Source organism: Cloeon dipterum, chromosome X (genome assembly GCF_949628265.1).
Source record: "Cloeon dipterum chromosome X, ieCloDipt1.1, whole genome shotgun sequence".
NCBI lineage: Eukaryota > Metazoa > Arthropoda > Insecta > Ephemeroptera > Baetidae > Cloeon > Cloeon dipterum.
Genome location: NC_088790.1, coordinates 12,417,718 through 12,436,849, shown reverse-complemented (window position 1 = coordinate 12,436,849; position 19,132 = coordinate 12,417,718). Strand labels below are relative to the sequence as shown.

The window sequence follows — 19,132 nt, the reverse complement described above, 5'->3', positions numbered from 1 at the left end:
TCTTTTTTTTTAGGAATGGCCAATGCCAAAAAAAGCATAACTTAATTGAGAAGTCAGGATAAATAAACATGTTAGTTTAGAAATAGTTTGCGGAATACTCACTCGAAAAAAGTCGGAGACATATACATTTTTCGTTTGCTCCAGCGGTAATGAGAATTCTCGCACTCTCTTACGTCAGAAATCAACTCATTCTAGGTTCCACAGGTCCCAATCAATATTTTGGAAGAAATGGAACACGTTTGATCGGATTTCCGGCGGATTTGTTTTCCAGCTGTTCTGCCAAAAATCCGTATTTTTGGGCCATTTCTGTCACTTTATAGTCTCATGCATTAACCGGAAAATATGAATTCTTTGAAGAAAAAATAATCCCGAAGAAGGAGCGTAGCCAAAATTCCCGGAATATATGATAAATCTGAGTCACTCATCTTGATCCGGGATAAAAGTGACAATTGAGATCGAAATGGCTCATTTTCTTGAAAACGGGAGTTGCAAAGTGTAATAACACGCTTCAACAGCTTGTTCTGGCGAGCAAGGATCCGGTATTAAGTCCTATTTGCGGAAGTTTTTTTTTAGCAGATTGGAATAACCAGAAAACCTGCTGTTAAGCAAAAAATAATTTGGGCACTTGTTCAATTTGCGGCAAAAAGCTAGTGAGGAGCGTGTGGAGCGTGTGAGCGCGGTCTCAAGAGTCAGATGGTCGGGAAAAAAGCGTATTCAACATTCAAGAGCGGAGTAACGGTGGAAATTTGCGAGCAAAAAAGGGTTTGTGCGCTCGGCCGAATATTTATAGAGCGGTGGGGGTGTGCCCTTGCCCGTGCTTCACTACGCGGGAAAAAAGTCAATTTTTCCTCGAGCTCATAATTTGAGGCGCAAAGGCAGAGGCAAATAAATTCAGCGGCGGCGCCAACTGGCCCGTTTTGCGCTCGACCGCACAGATGCGCGCTGTGGGTGGCTCTGGGGTGGGGGTGGGGGGTGGCGTTCGTGCACACATACGTAGCCGGAGAAGTCCCGCGTGTAATTTTCAATTGCAGGCACGTCCATGAATACACATAGTCCCACAGAAGGGAACAAAGGCGGTAAACCGACTGCTTTTCCCCCTCAGTCAAGGCCAGCAGCCTATTTTCGCTCGGGGGATTGGAACTGCGCGCGTGAAATGCGAAAACTGATTGAACTTTTCGAAAAGCTATCGATTGGGGGAAAACTCACCGCCTTCGTCGGTCATGACGAGTACAGTGGTGCTGGGACCATGGCCTTCCGGGTTGAACACCTGAAGCGACACCAGGTACTGCGAGTATACGTCGAGATTCTGGATCGTGAAACTCTGAAACAAGAAAACAGAATATTATAACAATAAGGGATTTTGTTCAGATTCAAAACAGGAAAATTCTTGATTAGTGTTTTGATCGGAACTTCTAATGATAGTATTTCCACTTTTTACTAATTTTCCAAATTTTGACCGTATATCCTATTAGTTAAATTTCATATTTTTTCTAGAGATATATAAGTGGAAATTCGGATGATTCTGCAAGGAAAATACGTGTTTTTATAATTTTATGGTCATTAAATGGATTTGGACAAAACTAACACGTTGAACAAAAAATTATTTGACTCTAAATATTAGTTTTTCTTGGGAGAAAAAACTTTCTCTAAATTGAAACAGATATCGATTTTTATTCAGCTTGACAAGAACTTACTGATTTTTTTTAATAAAGTTAATTACTCGTCAAATAATCTGGTTCTAACTGTGATTTAAGTTTTAATGCGAAAAATTGATTTCAGAGTTTGCCAAAAACAGGATAAGTAATAATTGGAGATGTCAGCCAGACGCGCTGCGCCGTGCTGTTGCCTACACATTTTGGGTTGCGTGGTCAGCCACCAAGCTTTGGTAGCCTCCGGTCAAAGAGTAAAAAAAGCGAAAAATGCTGGAAGAAAAATTTGTCTTCGGCCCTTCGTGCCGTTAAGCACTATCAAACTTCACTTTTAAAAGTTTCTCAGCCTGCCAAAAATTCACAGCCAAAATTCTACCGAAGCCGGATCAGCCAGCTGCCGCCAAAAAGTACGTGGCTGACACCTTTAGAACGAACATGCATTTTCATGGAAAACAGGTGAAAATAGTTGACTTTAAAATTGGTCCAGAAAATGATTGAGATAAAGAAAATAGCATGAAAAAAGTGTTATGATCCTGTTCCAGTCAGATTTTGCAAGCATTGCAACCTTTCCTTTTCCAACATTGTTAACTTTAAATGCAATGTGACTCAATTTGAATTCGCACTTTAGCCTGCAAATGAAGAACAAGCCAGGCAAAGCTAACTCGTTTACCAAGGGGAGCGGAAGAGGAGACACAAAAAAGCTCAGAAATTCTAAATTAAGGCAGTGCAATGGAAGGAAACGAATCGTGAGTGTATTATTAATGCAAACGTCGACTAAACAGCAGGAAATGAGAAAAGGGTGGCAGCATCCAAGTGGCGCTGTCTGACACGAAGCGTCTCGTTTCCTCGAACCCTAAACAAACAGAGTCGCGTCGTATATTTCTGCAAACGGCGCTGCCGGCAATATATGCTTCACGTGCACACTGCAGCCTAATTGCAAAAAACGGCGTCTGCAGCAGCCCGCCGCCTTTCGGCTCTCACTCACACACAGACACAGGGCGTAATACACCGCAGAAACGGCCGCCATCAAGGGGATTTTCAGCGTCTGCTCGCTCTGCCCCGCTGAAATAAAGCGCCTCCTAAATCGAGTAGCAGAGTGCATGGAAACGGATGTTTTGCGCGATCGCGTAAAATAAAATCGGATTGCTTGCCGGCGGGGCGGGACGGCACGAGATGCATTCGCCCGCCGAGGGGGATACGGATACACACTCACATTAACATTAGGGTCCCTGATGAAAATTTCCTTCAAGGGCTGCGAAGAGCGGTCTCGCTGGCGGTAGGCCACCCTGTAGCCGAGGAACTCGCCGTGGATCGAGTCTGGCGTCGGCGGCCGCCAACTAATGTGGATCGAGGTGGCGCTCGTGTTGTGCGCGGTCGTTATCGTTGGCTTGCCGTCTGGCACTGCAACAATTAAAGTGGATTGAGACAGGGCAGCAATTGAAAATTATTGATCAAATCGTTAGTTTCTATATGTGAACTCTAAAAGAGCAATAATAAAAACGAGGGCATTGATACTAAGCTATAGCAATAATTCAAATTCGGCCTATTTTCTTCAAAATGTATTTCTTGTCTGTATATTTCGGCTCATTCTCGTCGAGATTTATCTAAAAGCTTTTTTCGGGTAAACTCTTTGTTATGTAAAGGATTTCAAACAGTGTTCGTAATTTGAAAAGCATGCAATCTTTGCTAAAAAAGAGGTCCTGTTGGGGATGGAGTCCTGATTTCGGCAATATAATAAAAAATTCGGTTGATCACAGACTTTATATCCTATTGGGAGAGTTTTAGCTGATTTAAAGCATGGTTCAAAATCCTGATCATTGCGTGATTCATGCTTATTTTATGGTCCCGTAAAGATTGAGAGCTCAGAGAAAAATGGTCGATCGTCTAATTTTTCAAAACCGTATTATGCATTGGCAACAAGGATTTTCCAGGATTTCGTAGCATAAATCCTCTTTAATTAGCGAGGGATTAGTTTTAGCCATCGTTTTGTTTCCAGATTCGAGTTTTAACAACCAACTGCGAATGCGGCCCCGTTTCACGTCTGGTATGCAAATCTGCCCTCCGTGATCAACTTTAAAGCGCGATCACAGTCTTCGACAACTCGCTACGCTCTTTTGCCAAAGTTTCTTTTAACTGTCCGCGAGTTGAATGCGTAAATAGCTCCACTCGGCCGACTCTCCAGAGCGCCCGCCGCGCCGCCCGTTAGCGCAAATCTTGAGCCGCATTTGCGAAAAAGAGGGGAGCCGTTGTTCCTCTTTCGCAATTGCGGGCGGCTTTTGTCGTAACATAAAAAAAAGAGAGAGAAAAGGGAAATGGCTTTCAGCCCTCTTCTAGCTGGATTAATAGTCGTCAAAATCAGCCCTGCCGCGTTTTTCACAACATATAATACTCGTGGTTCAGTGGAAATGCATATACACCAGCAACCAACAGCATTGAATGGCTCGTTGGAGACAAGCTCGGCCATGTTTTTCATTTGAACAAAAAGTGAACTGTTTAGCGTCACGTACATAAAAGGTCACAATAATTGTTTTGCGTGCTTCAATATAAATAGAGTCGTGCTGCATAGTTTTAAAAAATTAGGTCAGATGGTTGATTTGTTCCCTGTTAAGAAAACAAATTTTTATTGTTTAAATAAATGCATACTGAATTAATTTTTGGTAGGTGGAATTAAGGAACAAATTAAGAAGTATCTGGCCCAGACAGTAAAATTTCTAACTTAGCTTTAATAGATGTTAAATAATTTTTTCGCATTTTTAACTCAATTCACGAATGTGTGATTCTTTGAAAAGTGAATATTCAAAATAATTGAGTTTACGACTTTGCAAATTACTTTATAACTTTGTAAATTTGGCCAAAAGGAGTATCCTCGAAATGAAAATTGGTGTTCCATTTTAGTATTTTACTCTCTGCTTTAGCATTTTGGTCCTGTCAATCATTTTCAATGGCCGGACATGATTAAAAATTCCCATCAGCTAGCACTGCCGTGTGGATTTTGTTTAGCATGAGAAGCACTGCTGACGAGGCCTAAGGGGCAAAAACAGTGCTGTTTAAACAGCTGGCGCATGGTGCGAGAATTGGTTTCTCTGCAAATTTGCTTTTTTCCATTCATCCTGTTAAAGAACCACATTTCGCTGCTACATGATTTCTAGGAACTGTGGTGTTTTGAATTTAAAACACGTAATTTCGAGAAAGAAGGGAAATTAATACTCAAAGTTGAATTAAAAAAAGTTGATTTACGGCTCAATTAACAGTTATTAAGTTGCAAGCACAAAGAGAGGCGATTTATCACTCTAAATAAAGATTCCACGTTGAACAATTAAATGAATTTTTTCAGGCTTAATATTTTTTTACTTCTTTAGAAATGGTTTTAAATTGCGCAACGTCTGCTGGGGCTTGCAAACGCGTTGGCCATTTTTCAACATTTCATTCCGGAAAAAATGAGAATTTAATCCGGGGCGCGCTAACAAGACTTTCATCCGACAGGCACAGCGAGCGAGAACGCTTAAGCCGCCAAAGGATTATGGCGAGGAGGGACGAGGGAATTTCCAACGGCAGCACCAAATACCAACAAAGGTGCCTCGCTTTAATTCCTTGCTGGAATGATCCGAAACTGTGTGCGCCCACCACACAGCTTTATTCGCTTCGGCGAATGCCAAATTATTTGCGTTCAGCCATGTTTGGAGTCAGCCTTTGAAATGCGTTTACTTCTATTGGTTGCTTTCGAGTGTTTTTATCGGTTAATAAAACGAGACCTTTCCCTCTCAAGTGCCACATAAACGCTAAAATTCGTGTAAGCTCGCGTTTTATTAACTGACATTTAAAACTAAATGATTTTCTTTTTTACATTTTATGTCTAGACTTTGCATTATTCTGCGAAAGTTTTCTAGGATACGTTATGATTGAGGAAGAGATGCATCAGCTAAGCAATTTTCCTTGCCTTTCCTCAATTTAACCAAACTGCCTTTGTTTGTCAAGACATTGGAATAAATTTGAACAGTAAATTGAAAATGTTTGTGAAAGAAGCAATGAAGAAAAGGAAAAAGTCTGATCTACTACATTTTTTGCAACATGTGGTTGTTGGTTTGAGACCCAAAGAAACAGAATGAATAATAATTATTTTTAATGGTGTTACATTTTTAATATTTTCTGAAACTTTTGAAACGTTGTAGCTTCAGGAAACATTGAAAAAATGTCTGCAAATAGCTCGTTGTGACAAATCTAGTAAATATTAATGCTCCAATATTTTTTTGTCGTTTTTTAAATGTGTTTAAAAGTAAATAATATTGTTATATTGGAGTGAAGGAATGCAACAGCCCGAGGAGAAAGGATTAAATTTATTTCAAGAAATGTTGCTGAAGAACCAAATTTATTTTGTAATCCTGGAAAAAATGCCAGTTGTGTAACTAACCATACTGATTTCCAATAGAATTTTCCCAGAAAAGTGGAAAGATCTTGTAAATTTTATTGTAAGTTTGAAATTTACGGATTTTGTGTCACATTTTAGATCCTGCGCTCTTTTATGCTTCAGAACCCAAAGCTGCAAAAAAAATTAGGCAGTAGACTTTCACCTTCCACGAATTTGCAGCTTCTATCGCTTTTCTCTGAATAACATTAGTCTGAGACCTTTTGTTTCTCCTACCAGTGGTCGTTGAATTATGGGACACGCTGCATTTTACATAGATAAAACTACTTATTCCAAAGTTTTGATTTTCAAAAATCTTGGTTCATTGCTAATTTTGTCCCACCCAAATAACTGAGCAGCAATAATTCAATTTTAATTAGTGTCGAGTATGCAAATGCGAACGTGGCCGAAATGGGCCGACGGCAGCAAATTAATTTGCCGTCTATGTGCAAGGCAACAATTTCGGACGCCTCAAGGCAAATTGCCGGCGTACCACATGCACTGCTCGATGAATAACTAATTATGCGACGTGTGCGCTCTCGTCTGGTCGGTGGTCCATAAACTGCATTAATTGATAGCACAGAACAATACCGAAATGAGTTGCAAAGGCAGCGTGTATTGTTTGCTCGGCAAACTAGCACGACCTTTCAGTGCGAAACTATATAACTTTTGCCTGACCGAGTTGAGAGGACGTGACGCGAGGGAGCACGACCCGCCGCGCTCAGCTAACGAGTGTCCGGACTAAAGTAGGATCGTAACACTAATCTTCAAAGGGCGATTTTAAGTGAGAGCAGCTCACGGATGAATTTAATCAAAAGCGGATGAGCAAGTTAAAGAGCAGGTGAATTCGTTTGTGATTCAACATTTTTCAGGGTGAATTTTAATCACGAATCAGAGGTAGGTGAACTTCTTCTCAATAATATAATTCAGAAGTTCTCCTTAAGTTGCAGTTCTAATCTATTGAGGTTATTCGCTTCTTATGGTTATGTTTAAAAGGATAACATTGCGATGTAAGTACTCTTTTAATATAAAACAGGGAAGAGCCGGTTTCGAATTTATGGTCCAAAAGACATAATCTTTGCAAGACTTTTTCCATTTCGCTCCTTCTCTTGGCAGGAGAAAAAGATTTTTATTTGCGTTTTTATCGCAGTTTGTGTTCTTGTTTTACATTTGTGGTTTTCCAAAAGTCAAAGCAATATTTCTTGTCTTTCAATGGTGGTCTACTAGTAAGCGTTTTTCTGTAATGCAACGGATCTAACAACAAGGCTTAAGTGCTGAAATAAAAACCCATACAGAGATGCATGTTCTCTCACTTGGCAAGTGCTTTTAAATTCTGAAAGAGCTGCACAGGCCGTGCAACAAAAGTATATATGATCACTGAATTATTTTCAACGATTGTTTTTTGACAATTAAAATAATTTTGGACAGTAATTACGAATCTGTTGAAGAGTCTAAACTAATGGATGCATTTTAATGCGTTATCTATTTGACTAAGCAATGAATTTAATATTTTCACTCACGGAAGATGATTGAAAAAGGTTGTATACTGTCAAAACTAAATTTTGTGGAAATTAAATGCCGTCAAAAACCAGAACTTATTACTCTAATGAACGTTTTAGAATGAAAATCTTTGATTATACCACCAGAGAAAGCATTGTTCATAATTCGCAAAGTTTCCCCGTCTTAAAAAAAATAGAGAGAAGCTGAAACAGCACTTAATTGCGAGTTTCAAGCAGAAGCGAATTAAACGTTACTTTCATTAAGGGTTTGCGGATTTCACCGCACTCCTCCTAAGAGCAAGTTGAAGTTCTGCTATGGCTGAGCCGTAATTGTTAATGGCGTAGCCTAAAACGCCCACCGCACACCATCGTTTGCATGTAAACACTGAAGTTCGTGCCAAAGTAGAGGAGCAATTTTGAATGCTCCGTTATCTGTTAAAATGAAAAAGGAGAAATGGGGAAAGCGTGGTAAACACTTCACAATTAAACACGCAAATAATTTAAATATTTTCAACGATCGACTATTTCTGAGCTTCCAATTGTTACGGGAACAAATCATGCATTTTTAAGTAGTTTGAACTTTACTTAGAATGCTTAAAAGCATCCAAATAAACTTTCTAAAACCATCTTAGTGTTATAATAAGCAAAATTTTCATATATTTTTCTTTCTTGCAGTATTTTTAGTCTATAAAGTTTTTGGCCTTTTTTCGAGTCTGCAAGATTTTATATATATATATGTAAATGAAAAATCGGTTTATTGCAAGTTTTCAGACTTAATTTGGCAATTTTTTAGGATATAGAGAGTTACTTAAAGAAATTTAAACCATCAGAATTATAATAATATCTACTGTCTTCTATTTATAGATGCAAAAATTGTGTGTGTTCAAAAGGTTCAAAATAATGTTGAGGGTGAGAAGCCGATTTACCCAGACGTAATTCGATGGCTTAAAAAAATAACTGAGAAAATAATCAACTGGGAGTTTTTTCGCTCCCGGTTCAAAGCTTGCCGTATATTTTTTGTCAGTTTGAAAATAATTTTCATTAAAAATAACGTCAGTTTCAGTGCTCGTGTTTTGTATAAATGTTTTGAATAAATCGTTAATCGGAAAATATGGTGAAAAAATTAGATTGAAAGATGAAAAATGTAATTTAAACCCTCAAGAAGTGGGAATTACGCTCTCTACATGACCGAAATAACGGTCTAAAATGGTTGATATTTTGCAAAAAGAAACTCATTTGCAGCCAAAAGGCTTCTGGTATCGACATCAAAAGCAATTGTGAACGTGTCATTCACTGGCTATGATCGAGCGAGGGCGTGGCGGCGAATCGCAGCACCTTTCACACTGATACTGCAAACACACGGAGCATTAGGGCGGACGTTATTGATTCACCGTGCTGCGCTTTTGCACACGCTGGGGAGTAATTATGCGCCCCGCGAAATAATGGGAGCTCGCGCGGGCAACAGACCCCAATTTATTATCGATCCCCAATCGCTCGTTGCGCGAGACACACAGCATGCGAAGATTTCTGCCATAACTCATCGCAACGCACACACGTGCTCTGCTTCGCCAACGCGAAAGCGGAGAAATTGTATTTTAGGACCGGCGGAAGGGAAGCTAGGGAGAAAATCGAATTTGAATACAGCAAGGCCTACGAATATTGTTCAACAAAGATTGAAGCGGAACCTTTTTTCAAATAATGTATGCATACTCCTGGAAAAATCAACCTAGCGGAATGAAGCTGTGCATTCCAGAAGAAAAAAAACGTTCATTTAATAATACGCAGTAGTATAAAAAATCTCTCCGGCTGTTTGATTTAGGAATTATTTATGCTGTATATAGTTTGCAATATTTTTACTGTTTTTTTTCTACAATTAAATTGACTTGACTTTCAGGCTTTTTTAATCGACTTCTCTACGTAAAAAATTGGACTCATATAGTTTAAGTGGCGGTCCCCGAAACATGCAATAATAGAATCTTTGATCGGTGGATTTTCAACTATAATGCATCTCCAAAAAGGAAAATAAACAAATCATGGTAGAGTGTAACAGTAAAATTCAGATTTGTATGCTGAATTTTTGTTAAAATATAACACTTTGCCAATGTTTTTGCTTGATTTCAATTCCTCTTTTTGCGATCTATCCAACAGTCTGCGAATAATGAGGTAAATTTGCCTTGTAGTGAAATAAATCGTAATTTGCTAAAGGCAAATAGTGCTCACCACTTGAATAGCATGCAAGACAACTGTAGAGCCGATTTTTCTCAATTTGAGAGAGTATTAAAAGTAGTAGGTAAAAAGGAATTATCACAATTAACTTAAATTGAGTTAAAAACTCGACCATTACGAGAGACAATCGCTTATAACCATTTCTGTGAATTTCAGCAATTAAAATTGATTGATTTCCAGCCAAGAGAATTTCTCTGAAACTCTTTCAAACATTTTTCATTCGACTGTGAATGCTCATCATGATCATGATCGTCATCTCTGTGAATGGTACGTGCTTGTGAGCGCTTCAAACACATAAATTCCCAAGCAACCGAAGTACAATCATCCCTGGAGCATTCGACGGCACTCCAAGTGCGGAAGAGTAAATAAGCGTGACAAATGTTTTGCACTGACCTTCCCTGAGGGTTACCATGTAGAAGGACTCCTTGCTGGGCTTTGAGGGTCCCAAGGCGTTGACGGCGATGATGCGGAAGCTGTAGACGGTGAATGGACGGAGGTTGGCCACAGTGTAGAACGTCTTGTTGTCGCTCGTTTCGATGCCGCTCATGTCCTCGTCCCAGCCGCCGTCTTCGCCGACCCTGTCGCACAAACGCTCCGAATTAGACTCGTTCGCTCTGCTGACGTGTGTGGTGTGTTCGTGTGTGTTTCGCCACCAAAACGGACCTTTTATCGCGGCACAAAAGCCCCATTTACACGCTCATTCATCTAAGTGAATTGCCCACCCTTTTCCAGAGCGTAATAAAAAATGCGGCTGCTATTAGACTCTGAGTCAAAACACTACCAAATAAGTTTGGATTTGTGCTCATGAGTGTATATCCTTTCAAATTTTTATTGATGTATGGAATTTTTCAACAATATTTGGACCTTTCCCGATAGGGAACACTGTCGAACATTGTTTTGGGAAAAACAGCATTGATTTGGTATTGAAAATGTGCTTATTAAATTTTGGATCTTTCAAAGAATGGGTATTTTTTGCCTTTTTTGATCTCAAAGACAACCATGCCCACACAGCTTCCAACAAATTTGACTAGATTTTACGGACTTTAGTAGAACTCAAGACATGTTCCAGTACGTCTTTTCAACTTTCATTTGATTGGCTTATCGAAATTTTCCACATTTCAATGCAAAAATATTATAGCAGGAAACAAGAAAAAATAATGTCCTCATCTGGTAAAGAATTTGTGGTATTGTTTTTCCAGGAAGCAGGAGAAAGTATGAGATTGCAATAGCATACCGGATTTCTTGGTCAAAATATTGTTCAGGAAATACACTCTAGCTTCAATATATTGACCATTGTCTGAAAAAATTTCAAAATAAATTCTGTTTTGCACATTGCTTTGCAACTGGTTTTAAGTTTAAGTGAACACAGTAATTTGATTAAGGGATAAAGCCAAATTCATATCCAACATTTTGACAAGAGAACTTCCTCTTAACACTCAGGGCCTGATAAATAAACATCTATTGTTGAGGGGTATAGAGGCTTCGAGGCTTTTCCGAACAAAAAGCGATAATGATCCGCAAGAACGTGCTCACATAGAACTTTCCATTTAAAATGAAGACCTCTTTGTGTTGTTTTTCCCTTGTGCCCTCAAGACTAGCCTTTGTGACTGCTCACGTATGTTTAATTTGCAACTGTCAAACGGCTCCTTTTTAATTCAACCATCCCCTTGGTGAAGAGTCTTAGGCAACGTACTGCTTCCCCTCCAGTTGAATAATGCATTTAATTTAATGAATGTTTACTTTGTTAATTAATTAAAGAAAAATAAATTCATAGAGTAGTTTTTGTAACTGGATGATTAAAAACGCTCTAATGGGACCAAATAAAGAAATGAAGAAATAGAGAGGATACCGCAGAACAAATGAATGGCGAAATTCAGCTCTTAATTTCAGTTGGCTTGAAATATAGATTTTATTTTTCAATTTAATATTCTATCAAAAGGTGTTTGAATAATCTAGTTAGAAAGGTTAAAATATCACGCTTTTTATTAATATATGAGTAGGAAATAGACTGCATTGATTGGTGCAAGCATTAGTGGCTTTATTTAGCAACAGTTTTTTCATCCGCGGTGGTGATTAATTATGAATTGATCGGCATTATCCAGCAGCCATTATTCAAGCTTTACGCGGTAAGCTCTGAAATCAATAGAGAAAAAACACAATACGCACCTAATGCTGATGATGTAGTGCATAATGTGGCCGTTTTGCATGTCTACCGGCGGCGCCCACGACAAATAGACTGAGCGGGACGTGAAGTTGGTGATCAAAGGCCGGGCTGGCGGTGGTGGCACGTCTGCAACAACAAACGCAAATCGCCAATCAGCAATACCGCGCTGCACAAAACGCCGCTTCCTGCCAGAGACGGGTCGCGCGTGGTGTGTACAAATCGGATTCATTATTTTTGCCCACAGCACCGACGCTTCTGGCTCTGAGCAAAACATGTTTAGCTCACTCCCAACTACGCTTTTGACATTACCTCAATTTTTTTTTCTTTTTAAAGGGAATGTTCCCCTAACTATGGAAAATTCTGGGTTCTTTAAGGGGTTGACCATGTTTTATTAAAATGGCAGGTTTTATCGTCGATTAGTTACATACAATATAAGAATTGGAATAAAGAGCAAATATTTTTGTTTTAAAAAATCAACACAGCTTAACGATCCGTTGTATTTTTCTGCTTTTGCTTATCATGTCAATAATTAGCTTGCTAAAAAATACAAAATAGCAGTTTTTTTCTTCAAAGTTCAAGAATAAAGCTAATTGACTAAAATGTTAAATTTCTAAAAATCAACTGTGCAGCTTTAAAAATTCTTTTGCCAAGCATTTTAATGAGTTTGAGACCATGTTAACGATGCATTTTCTACCAAGTAGATATATTAATAAATTTAAAACAAAATTATGGTAGTTTTTAGAACACGATAAGCAATTTATTATAACAAAATAAGTTTTGACTTTGAATTTTCTTGGAATTCCAGTACAAATTAAATAAGATCAAAAGACATCACTATACTGCTACGAATACTTCTTGCAATTTACTCTCCGCATTTTCGGAAATAAATCGTTGCCAAGCGACAGCTTTTGAAGCTAAACAATTACATTTTCCAAGTCTACGCTGAATGACTCATGTCACTCTGCACGGACGCCTCTTCAAGTGCAGTAATTACGCCTTGTCTCGTCAAATTGAGAGGCCGGGGAAAATGCAGCCCCTCTCCTTTTTATATTGTCTTCCTTTGAACTCACCCTGAACGACGAGCTTGACAATGGCCTCGGGGGTGGGACGGTTGTTGACGAGACACACGTACTCGCCCGAGTCCTGGCTAAGCACAGGCTGCAGGTTGAGGGAGAAGGTCTCTTGGTTCAGCGAGATGCGGCCCCTGTGCTCCCAGACGGTGGTGCTCTCGCCCATGAACTCGACCAGCTTGATCTCGGAGACGCCGGACGAGCCACACCGCATGCACAGCCACTCGAGGTTGATGACGATCGACTGCTCCCCGACGCCGGGACACGCGAGGCTCGCATTTGCGCCGGCTTTCATGAACACTTTTTCTCGACGAAGGTGTGGGATATCTGCGAACACAAAACCAGGCACTTTTTACCACTCAGCAAGCAGAATTTCAAATCAAGAGCTCATCTAAATTTGATGACTGAAAACATATCGTGAAGCCACCCACAAGGTTTTATTAAAATACATTTTGTTTTTGTTTTTGATTAATATGTTTGGCTCTGCATCATTAACAAAATTTACGAGGGAATCGAACATATTTTGGCAAACGTAAAAATGTTTTCTCTTTTGAAAAAAGTTGTTGGTACAAATTCAAATGGACTTGCCCTTGGTGGGGAACGCTGAATGTTAATATAAATCTGGTTTCAGCTTCTCTTGAAGCCCTTATCATGTGACAAAAAATTCATTTTTGTCAAAAATATGTTTAAAATAAAACGGTATAGCTTATATTGATTGATACCTTAAAAATATTATTTTTTACTCACAGGCCTACCAATTCAGGTCTGAAAGTTAAAAATAGAAATTGAATAAATTTTTAATGGAATAAGCAACCCTCAATAAAAATTACCTAAGTTGTTCATAAAATGGAGCAAAAAGATGGAAAGTTAATTAAACAGTCATTTAAGAAAGCAAAAAAGTTGACAAAAGTATGTACAAAAACAAGTTTCAGTAGGCCTACACAATATTATCTGTTGCTCAAACAAGCAGAAAGCATTTCACTGGAGTGACTTCTCCCAACTGCTGGAACAGCTACTAATTTGAGAGCCCCTCGAGGAAGTGCCATTTTTGGTGTAGAAAGAAAGTTTCGCAGCTGTCAATGCAATGATCTCGCCACCTTAAATTGGCGCCTATCAAACTTGCGTCCCCCAAGGCGAACAAAACTTTTTGACAGAAAGTGGAAACATCAGCTGCTCACGAAATATTCCTTGTTACGTCAGTCAATCCATTTCCAAAAATTCATAACTTCCAATGGTGCCAATTAAAAGGAAAATAATTGTTTTCCACTTAATTATAAAAGCATCGATTCGCGCTGCTAGTGCAAAAGCACGCGTCAACAGAATTGGGACGAGCGCGGACGTGTCAAAGAGCGCCAATTTCTTGCGCACAGACACCGGGCAGCCATAAAAGTGGAAATGCCCGTTATTTTATTGCGCCCGTAAATAAATAGAGGAAAGTGCACAGGGCTCATTTCGGCACGTATCTGGCTCGCGCGCGAGCGCCGCCTGATTTCTCTCTGCCTTTGCAATCTCATCCACTCACTGCTCTCGCATTTGGACGCTGGCCAAACCTAAAACACCTTCCACCCTTGGCTGCCATAAAAATACTCCCCCTGCAATTCGCAGCAAACTGGTGACAATCAAAGCTTTTGAATTTATTTATCCTCTTTTCTTCTCTGTTTCTTTTCTGCACATCGATTTTTTAAAAGGGGTAAATATTTTTGATAAATGTGATTAGTTTTAATTTTCTTCTGGAAACTTAAGAGGATTCTAAACTCCATTTCTTGTATTTCCACTTCAAAGGTAAAATTCGTCAGGTATTTACTAAAATTTTTAATCGGCTCTTTGGGCAGCAAAGTTTGGGTACTTCCAGTTATTTTGAAGCTAAAGTTTTCATAAAAATATAGCAGTGCAATTAAAAGAATTTTTTTTTTCAAAGTTTGTGTGCCTTTTGAAATTCTGATTTACATTTTAATTAATTAGAACGAGAGCGTTTCTCATCAAGAGCCAAGTAATTTAGACTTGGAAATTTTATTCCATTGACTTTTTCCTCTTGAGCCCTGTAAAGTTAACAGATGCCATTTATTTTTACGAACAATGAAAGTCTTGATTCAAAATTAAATGGTGTCTTAAAACGCTCATATTTGCCGATTGCTACATCACATTTTGTTTATTTTTCTCTCGCTGAAGAGATTATTATTCCATGAATTTTCAAGTGAGTGAATAAATTCAAAACGGCAAAACTTTGCGATAAATGATCCGATTTTGAAAAACCATACATATTTAGAATTTTAATTTTTCCTTTTCTGCTTACTTGGAAAATTGCGCGCGGAAAAGCTAAGGCTATGAAGTGCAAAAACCTTACGCTACAGAAAGACTTCGCCCTGGAGATCAAACTCAAAATAGGTTAACTGTTAGAAATTTTGTTAAACAGAGTTTATTTTTTAAGAAATTTTGCATAACCAGAACTTTTTTATGTTAACATCCTTAGGCAATTCATTGCTAAATTTATTTTCATGAAATTTCTTGTATTCCACTGTCACAGATGTAGAGCAGCAAATCACTCCAAAATGAAAAAAACTCGTCTCATGGTACCTTTATCAAATTTGGTATCAATTTTCAATTTATTGAAGTGAAATATTATGTTAACCAATCACAAACAGTAATATAAACTTTATCAATCAAAAAATACATGCGTTCGCCTTTTTTTAAATAAAATTTTCGTTTAATTGGTGAAAAATACCAAACTTTGGGAAACCTTAGCATCGCAAAGTTAACCTTTGCCCCCATTAAGCTGTCCAAGAAACTTTCACTCGTCTCTTATTTCCCTAGGAATCGCACCGCTTTAGTTAATACTCAGCGATAGCACTTATGCAACCGGTAGGACAGGCGCGTCGAGCGGCTTCTCTAAATCCTCTTTGTTTTCGCGGAGGGGCCAACATTGGTGTTTTGGCATCCACCCTATCCTCTCGCTCTCATCAGTTTGCTTTGCGGTCGGTCGGGTGCGCGTTCAAAAGCGCACGCAGCCGTTAAACAAAAACGAGGTACGTGATCGTGTGTGCTGCGCGCAAATGAGACGCGCTTTGCACGTGTTATTCCGCTGACCAACTACAAATAACGACTTGTTTGGATTTCTCTTCATCGCGAGCATTATTCACCCCTTGGCAAGATTAGTGAACAGGGCGAGAACAAAATTGCATAGCTCCGCACCGGTTAATAATTTAATGAGATGATTACATGGACGGGCAAATAATTGGATGAACTCTGAAATCCGAAGCGGAATTTTGTTTAAATCTGAGGCTCTCGTTTCGTCAGCAAAAGATTAAATTACATGCCCAGAGCTCTGAAAGAGCACCGAAAATCAATTTTTGCGACATAAAATTTTAACTCCACGATGGGTCACGTAGGCTGGAATCAAACACGATTTCAGAAATGAGAGACAAAGGTCAAAATTATAAAATAATTTCACAGCTTAAATTACAAAGCTAAAAATTAAATCCCGAAATCCGTTTAAAAAGTTTCAGATTGTAAAACTGTGGAAGGCACGAAAAGATCAGTCCCGATAGATTTCTAGGAAATTTTTGGATTTAAACATTTTTCAATGGCCTGTATTTAATTGTGTTAAAACTGGTCAGTAAATCAATAGGTTGGAAGTTTTGGCCATTCGTCCCTTATTTTCGGATTAAATCCCACTGCAGTGCATTCTGGACATGTAAAAAATATTGAATTTTATATTTTATTTGGTGTTTTAAAAAATAATATTGATTTAGCAGATCAGGATAGAAACGCTACTATTTTCCTAATTCAATTTTTGAGAACAGACAGAATGAAAAATTTGGAAGCACATATAGGGAGTTATTTTAAACTAAATAAGTAAATTAACTCAACCACTTTGCTCTGTTTGGATCTTAACCATGATCGATGGACAGATAAAAGTGAAAAATGAAGAGTAAAATTGTCTCGCCAGTTCATTAGCAAAATAAAAAAGAGCAAAAGATTGAAGATAGTGAGACGCGCGCCGCCAGTCATTTACTTTTCTCATCTATTTTTAATCATTAACTTATGCATCTCAATTCATTGATTTTATTAATTTACATGGTTGTGATTACCTGCTGTATATTATGTATAATTACTTCGTATTACTTTTTCAATAATTCCCACGCAAAATTTTCAGTGTGATGCAGTGCGTAGAAAAAAATTCGTGCCAGTCTGTGGGACAATTGCGCAGAAGATCCGGTCCGTTCCATCCGTTGCTATAGAAATGGTTTAACAAAACGGGACTGTTTCTAACGCTGCATTTTGTTATTTTGAAAAATAAATATTCACAACACATCGCAGCAAACTTCTCACTTTTGTTGCTGTGGCAATTTTGTCTGTATTCGGAGAGTCGCCGTCGTGAATTTTTTACGGCTTCGTGTGTTTCAGTCCAACGCTGATTTCCTCCTCATTAATTTTTACGCACGCTTTTTGTGCGAGCAGACAGAAAAAAACGCACCAGTTGCTCTCCCCCGCTCAATTTAACGGCCGCGAAATAAAAAAGACCGTAAACCCGCTTACGAGCGCGAATGCGGTCCGGCCAGCCGAAAACAAAATACGCGCCAAATCCGAGAAATTACGACCCGTCCCCCGGGGCCGACTTGAGACGGTAATTAACCGCAGATTTTCATTAGGGCCCGAATATTTGCATAATTGCGGACAAAAGCGAGTTGCAGCCCGAGTTTGGAAACTCGATTAACAGTCTGAGAAAGTTTGAGCAGTGTGCTGCTCGGAAGCCTGCCAGACGACAGATTTAATCGAATTCGGGCTTCAAACCATTAACGACAAATTAACTTTTGGCATCCTCTCTAATGCAGGTCACCTTCAGGAACAAGCTATGAAGTTAATTTGTTTTTTTAGGAAGTTTCGTACGAAAATAATTCAACAGAGAGATCTGGGTTTAAAAAAGACAAAGATTTAAAAATGATGAAAAAATCATTGAATCGCAATTTTTTGGTTGCTTATATTTGTAGAAAAAATGTCAAAAAGCAGAGTCTTTGGAAAAAGAATTTCGATTTACTCTGAAAGAAAGGGACTTGCAGATAATTTCAATGAAAATTACCGCTAGGTTGAGTTTAACTGCAGAAAAAGCAATGGAAACATGCGCCAGTAAGGTTGATTTTAGTTAAAATGCAGAGGTTGGTATTATAATTAAAGCAGATTTCATCCTCGTGGCTTTGAAACTTCCTACGGACAAAGTCCATTTTAATTATAAAATGAAAGGTTGATTTTGCTGCTCAAAATATTCTCTGCCAGTATAAAGTTCAAATTCTAATTTTCTCTCATTTCAATTTTGCAAATTTTAATTCATTTGTTTCTTGGGAACAAAGGAAAAGGCAGTAACAAAATTTCAAGACTATTATATGAATCATTTTAACATTTCGAATGGAAAATTCTCTTTTGCCGTTGAATGAATTGCTAAAATACTTTTCTCCGTCCACACATTTCGAACTAAACTGTCCGTGTTTACTTTATTATTGGACAGAACACAAAAAGGGCAAAAGCGCCAAAAGCATTGGCGTTGATTATACTGACAAGGGTGAAACTATTTTTGCTATAAGAGAGGCTGGGCGAAAGATTTACGTCGCATCAATACTTGCGAGGATTTGTCAGCACGGCTAGGTGCAATTTTTCCGCTTCCACAACCAAAAAAAGGTGGAAAGTTTTCTCGCCGACCGGTCGGGAACGGCCAGCGTGGCGAATCACAATGAGAAATGGACCGGCTTTTCTTCTTTTTCTCGCTGCGAGCATCAAACTGATGACCCATCAAACCGCAGAGAAATGATTTCTCTTTATATCCGGGCTTTCTGCGTGACCTCGTTCTCCGGCGTAAACGTTCCAAGAGAAGCGAACGCCATTGTTCGCCAACACAAAAGTTTAATATCACTTCGGCGTGCGGAATTTTAGCCAGTTTTATGGTTCAATTAACAATGAGAAAGGAGCTTTATCTAGATTTGGACAAAATTTATTTTTTACTGCATAATTACTTCTATTGAGGGAAAATTTCAAAGGCCTAAAATTGTTCAACTCTGCTTCCATCCAACAAAGCGTAAATAAAAACCGAATTTTAAATCAAACCAATCAGTGCTTATCAACAGCGCTAAACA

At 38.7% G+C, this 19,132-nt stretch overlaps 1 protein-coding gene across 1 annotated transcript in view; it reads right to left on the bottom strand.

Moving 5' to 3' along the window:
• The window catches only part of Ptp99A (Protein tyrosine phosphatase 99A), a 78,291-nt gene that overhangs the window by 17,916 nt on the left and 41,243 nt on the right, over positions 1-19,132 (bottom strand). The window contains exons 2-6 of the mRNA XM_065492492.1: positions 13,011-13,337; positions 11,943-12,066; positions 10,170-10,354; positions 2,863-3,050; positions 1,207-1,321 (exon numbers count right to left, since the gene is read on the bottom strand). Of these exons, the coding sequence (XP_065348564.1) occupies positions 1,207-1,321; positions 2,863-3,050; positions 10,170-10,354; positions 11,943-12,066; positions 13,011-13,337 (939 nt within the window). The remainder of the gene's footprint in view (positions 1-1,206; positions 1,322-2,862; positions 3,051-10,169; positions 10,355-11,942; positions 12,067-13,010; positions 13,338-19,132) is intronic.